This window comes from Nycticebus coucang, unplaced genomic scaffold (assembly GCF_027406575.1).
Source record: "Nycticebus coucang isolate mNycCou1 unplaced genomic scaffold, mNycCou1.pri scaffold_44, whole genome shotgun sequence".
In the NCBI taxonomy this organism is placed as follows: domain Eukaryota; kingdom Metazoa; phylum Chordata; class Mammalia; order Primates; family Lorisidae; genus Nycticebus; species Nycticebus coucang.
In genome coordinates, this window is record NW_026515578.1 from 776,674 (window position 1) to 782,800 (window position 6,127).

The 6,127-nt window shown below is 50.1% G+C and overlaps 1 protein-coding gene across 1 annotated transcript; it reads left to right on the forward strand.

Moving 5' to 3' along the window:
* The first annotated feature begins 2,057 nt into the window (after positions 1-2,057).
* On the forward strand, positions 2,058-5,790 carry LOC128579325 (FHF complex subunit HOOK interacting protein 2B-like). The gene is given in 3 exon segments (XM_053581467.1): positions 2,058-3,896; positions 3,899-4,594; positions 4,684-5,790. Coding segments are annotated over 2 exon segments (2,235 nt in total). The 5' UTR covers positions 2,058-2,095; the 3' UTR covers positions 4,333-4,594; positions 4,684-5,790.
* Positions 5,791-6,127: the final 337 nt, after the last annotated feature.

Consider the following 6,127-nt stretch of genomic DNA (forward strand, 5'->3'; position numbering starts at 1 on the left):
TATTTTAAAATAAACTGAAATTGGCTCACAATAAAACTTACTTCATTTCTTTTGTTCTTTTGGTAAACATTTTATGGATTTTTATACATCATTATATTTGTGCACCTACAAGTAGAGTTAGGATGTAAAATGATTCCAAAATACCATGAAATTTCCTCATGCTTTTTATTCCTTTGCAGTCACACACTGTACCCATCCTGAAACACAGGTGTTCGCTGACAATTCATCATCACTCTCATTCTCTACAAGAATTTGATCTAAATGAAATCAAATTTATTGAAATCAAATTCTCCAATATAACACTTGGAGACTGCTCTTATTTGCTTAGCATATTCCATTTGAGATCCATTCTTACATCTTCTTTGGTAAAGTGTCTACTCAAGTCTTCTGAATATTTTAATTTGTTTTCTTGTTTCCTTACATTGTGAGACTAGTCTTTATGCATTCTGGAAAAGTCTCTGTCAATTATGTGATTTGAAAATATTTTCTTTCAGAATGTAGTTCCTATTTCATTCTCTTAAAATGTATGTGTTCCTATTCTCTCCAAATTCCTGTAATACTACAAAGTTTCTGAAATTGTTTTATTCATGTTTAGTGTTACTCAGGTACAGTCTATACTCCACCAAATGTGTAAGCTTCATGCTCTCAGATGACTTATTTATCCTTAGAGTTATGGAATAAGCTAGAATTATGAAAAAATGAATTCATGGACATACCCTCACTTCTGTGACAAATTATCACTGACTTGTAGCTTAAAATAACACATATTTATTCTGCCACACTTCTTAAAGTGAGAAATCTCAAATCAGTTTCACTGGGTCAAAGTTAAGGCATTGGCAGAACCTCACTCCTTGACAGGTTCTGGGGAGAATCTGTTTCCTTGCTTTTCTTTAGAAAGCTGTCCTTATTTTTGGCTTGTAGCCCTCACTGCATTGCTCCTTTCTCCTTGTGTGCATTGTCACATTCTTCCTACACCATAGTCACATCTCCCTCTACCTTATCATTAAAAAGAGACATGATTACGTTTAGAGCCAACCCAGATAATCCCAGATAATCTACCCATCCTTTCATAAATTCATAATATAGTCACATCTGCGAAGTTCCTTTTGCCATACAAAGTGGCATTTATATATTCCAGACAATAAACCTGGACATTATTGGGGGCCATTAGTAACCTCATCGCATAACCAAAACGATGATGATCCTGCATTACCCGTGTACTTAATCACTCTGGTCTGCCTATCAGAGAGTTACATTATATACTTTGATAATTTATGATCTAGCTACTATATGTGTCTTAATTTTTGTTTTCTCTCTAATCAGATCGAAAGTCTCTTAAGAACCAAGTTTGTGACTGCTACCTTTCTAAAATTCAACGAAGTAAATTCTTGTTGAATTAATTCATCATTTACCAGACAGTAGATTAACAACCTGTGAGTACCAAGCACCCGAATCATCAGCAACGCCAGCACCTATCTAGGATTTCAAATCTTCCAGGCTCCAGCTTGCTGGGTCAAATCAAATTTTTCAACAAATTTGCTTCATCATTTGTTTTCTCACCCAGAGTCTTCTTTCCGCAGTCTTCTATTTTTTTCTTTCTTTCTTTTTCTTCCTTATTTACTTTTTTTCTCATAGATATAAGCTCTATAAAAGACAAATTCTAGTTACTATAGTATATTTTATTCATTAGAATTCACTTGCAATTGATTGATTGATTTGACCAAATAAATAAAAGAAAATAGTCAAAAAGAATGAATGTGGGGCGGTGCCTGTGGCTCAAAGGAATAGGGTGCTGGCCCCATATGCTGGAGGTGACAGGTTCAAACCCAGCCCGGAGAAAAAAATAACAGAAAAAAAAAATGAATGTGCGTCATTTTTCCCAAGAAAATTGGATTTCAACTTTATCAAGTGTCTGATTGTCTCTATAAAATAAAGTGTGAATATAAACAAACAAAAACATTGCTTGGCGGCCCCGCCCTGCGCAGCCCAGAGGCCGGGGCGGGGCGACAGAGAGGCCCCGCCTCCCTGCGGCCCCGCCTCCTCCACCGAGAGCTTCGCCGCCGCAGCCACCCGGGAGCCGGGCCGGGCGGCGATCATGCTGAGCCGGCTCGGGGCGCTGCTGCAGGAGGCCGTGGGGGCGCGGGAGCCCAGCATTGACCTGTTGCAGGCCTTCGTGGAGCACTGGAAAGGCATCACACATTACTACCTCGAAAGCACAGATGAGAACACCCCAGCCAAGAAAACGGACATTCCCTGGCGGTTGAAGCAGATGCTGGACATCCTGGTGTATGAGGAGCAGCAGCAGGCGGCCGCAGGCGAGGCAGGGCCCTGTCTGGAGTACCTGCTGCAGCACAGGATCCTGGAGACACTGTGCACTCTGGGCAAGGCCGAGTACCCACCCGGCATGCGGCAGCAGGTGTTCCAGTTCTTCAGCAAAGTGCTGGCCCAGGTGCAGCACCCCCTGCTGCACTACCTCAGCGTCCACAGGCCTGTACAGAAACTTCTCCGACTTGGCGGGACAGTTCCCGGGTCCCTGACAGAAAAGGAGGAGGTGCAGTTCACCACTGTCCTCTGCTCCAAGATCCAGCTGGACCCAGCCTTGCTCACCTACATCCTGGAAGGTAAAAAGACTGTAGATAGGAAGAAGGCATCTGAAGATTTCCCTTCCCTGCCGAGGAGGGACACAGCCAGCCACAGGGACAAGGACCATTCCCACAGCAGTGCTTCTGCCAAGGGTCCCCAGCTGGATGGGAAACCCTGCGGGGCCCAGGTCTCAGATAGCCACCTGCCTGCTGAGACTGAGGAGCCAGATGGTGGGATAGGAGAGAGCAACCTGGTCACCTCCCTGCTTGGGCTGTGCAAGAGCAAGAAGAGCCGACTGGCACTGAAGGCCCAGGAGAACCTGCTGCTCCTGGTGAATGTGGCTTCCCCGGCAGCTACCGCCTACCTGGTGCAGAGCAGCTCTTGCTGTCCTGCCGTCACCGAGCACCTGTGCCAGCTGTACCAGTCCCTGCCTGCCTTCCTGGACCCTGCAGACATTGCTGCCTTGGAGGGTATCAGCTGGAGGTTGCCCAGTGCCCCATCTGATGAAGCTTCCTTCCCTGGCAAGGATGCCTTGGCTGCCTTCCTGGGCTGGTTTGATTACTGTGACCACCTTATTTCAGAGGCACACTCGGTGGTTGCAGATGCCTTGGCAAAGGCTGTGGCTGAGAAGCTGTTTGTGGAGACTTTACAACCCCAGCTCCTGCACGTGTCTGAGCGGAACATCCTAATCTCCACCGCCCTCTTCACGGACATGCTGCGCCAGCTTCGCTCCCCTGCTCTGCTGAGAGAGGCTGTGGCTTTCCTCCTGGGCACAGACCAGCAGCCTGAAGGCCCTGAGGACAGCCCCCGCACCCTGTGTGCCCACCTCATTGGGCACTGTGACCACCTCTCTGATGAGATCAGCATCGCCACACTGAGGCTGTTCGAGGAGCTGCTCCAGAAGCCCCATGAGTGGATCATCCGCAGCCTGATCCTGTGCCACCTTGAGGGCTGCCCCTATGTGGCCCGGGGCTCACCCGAGCCTGAGAGCTATGAGGATACCCTAGACCTGGAAGAAGACCCCTACTTCACAGACGGCTTCCCCAGCTCCGGCTTTCAGCCCTCCACAAAGCCTCGCCCAGCTCCTGCCACCAATGCAGATGGGAAAACAGCAGTGACCGAGATCGTCAACAGCTTCCTCTGCCTGGTCCCTGAGGAAGCCAGAACCTCTGCTCTCCTGGAGGACACAGCCTATGACACATACGTCCACGATGCCTATGGCCTGTTCCAAGAGTGCAGTTCCCGCGTTGCCCTCTGGGGCTGGCCTCCTGGTCCCACACCCTTGGATCCCCATGAGCCTGAAAGGCCTTTCTTCGAGGCCACTTCCTTCGTATGCTGTTTGATCACATGTCCCGGATTTTGGATCAGCCATACAGCCTGAACCTGCAGGTGACCTCAGTCCTGTCTCGGCTCGCCCTCTTCCCCCACCCCCACATCCACGAGTACCTCCTGGATCCCTACATCAGCCTGGCTCCCGGCTGCAGGAGCCTGTTCTCTGTGCTTGTCAGGGTGATCGGGGACTTGATGCAGAGAATTCAGAGGGTCCCCCAGTTCCCCGGCAAACTGTTTCTGGTGCGCAAGCAGCTGATGGGCCAGGTCCCTGGGGAGCAGCTGGACCACCAGACTCTCCTCCAGGGCGTGGTAGTACTTGAGGAATTCTGCAAGGAGCTCGCCGCCATTGCTTTCGTCAAGTTTCCCCCACGAGGTCCCCACCTGAACCTCTCCCCACCCCCAGAAGGGCAAGTCTGAGCCAGGAGCAGGACAGTGGGAGACTCCTGTCCACACCTCTGCCCTAGAGCTGCCTCCTGCCTGGCACTGCTGCCACACCCTCCTCCCTGGTGGGGGCTTGCACTCTTAGGCTCAGTCAAGGAGACCATGAATTGTCGACCACACTGAACTGGGTTTCAGGGAGGGGGCCTCCAAGTTCCCAGGTGCCCAGGAGCCAAAGAGATGGCTCCCCAGGCAGCATGGTATCCCTGAGGACTTCTCGGAGGAGCTGGGTGGCGGCCAGGTGAGCACCCAGACCCTCACATGCTGTGTGCCTGTGCTGCTCAGTACTGGCCGTTGTGGCCAGGGCCAAGACCTGTGACTCAATTCCAGGGCAAGACGGGGAGTGAGCTGTTGACTCCAAGGTAGACCAGGACCCAGGCCAGAGAGATGGGGCCGGGAGCCCTGTCACATTAGGAACCATGAAAACAGCTCAGTGAGACTTCACATTTTTTCTCTGCCTTCTTGACTTAACCTATGAAGAAGGGACAGTGAAGGGGATACTCAGACCCCTCTGCCTGTTCTGCCTGCTGGAGATTGTTACAAAATTCCCAACACCTCATGGCAAGTGCCCCAAAGTTGTTCCGCGCCCAGGCGGGGGCAGCTGTTAATAAGAACCTTGCTGCAGCTGCGGCCAGGGCGGGAGTGGGCCAGGGAGCTGGGTGCCAGGCTACGGCTCCAGCCGGTTTCTCTCTGGCGCCTTCTGAACCCGTCTCTGCAGGTCCACAACACCTGGGCAGAGAGGTCAGAGACCCGGGAGGCCAGGCTTTGCCCTCTACATTCTGCCCAGCAGCCTGTGTTCTCGGTGGCATGCCCTTCAAGGGGAACAAGGGAGCTTGGGGTCCTTATAAGGACAAGCTGCCCCTGACTCCAAGCCCTAAGGCCTGGTGAGGAGGAGCCAAGGCTCAGACAGCCAGTTCTGGTGTTGTTCTCCCTGCATGCCCTCCGTGGCAGGGGCTGCTACCCCACCCGGCCCAAATCTGTCTCGACCTGCAGGAATATACCGGCAGCGCCAGGCATTACCTCACAGCGCGACTGCCGTTGCTGGCTTCGCTCCTGGGCAAGGAGGAGCAGGCCAGAGCCCCTTTCGCTTCCTTTTCCTGCCCATGCGGCTTCTAGAAGCCGGGCACAGTTTGCCAAGAGGTGACATGAAAGAGGAGGAAACTCCATGACCTCTGCCTCTCCCGCATTCCTCCCAGCAGGGGAGGACTCAGCTGCTGTTCTGAAGAACACCGTGTGTGCACGCACATGGGTGTTGGTCTGGACAGGGAGCAGATCTCAGTGGGTGAATTGAGTCTGGACTCTTAGATTCTGACAATGTTCGAGGGTCTACAAGTGACAGACCTTCCCCTCTCCTCAGTGCACTTTGGTGTTTGCACGGCATCTTCCCCGGACAGCACAGCAATAAATGGTGTGATTGTGTGGAAAAAAAAAAAAAAAAAAAAACATTGCTTGGCTTACATCTTTCATCCTTCTGACTATTTTTTCAGGTGTCACAGAAAGGGAGGATATTAGTTTACATAAATATTGTGTAGTCTATTTATCTGTGTCATCTTCTGAACTTTCTTGGAAGAGATGGTAGATATAGTGTTGAAAAATAAAACAATATGACATTTAAATTGAGTAGATATTCCATACATCTTTAATGTAGCCATAAGTTCAGGCTCCCCATGTCAATAACATGTGAATTTGGTTTCCACTTTTATGTCACTTCCTTTGCCTGTATAAAAAAAAAAAAAGTGAATTAAACCTAAAATATAGTTTCCTCCTTTGTTTA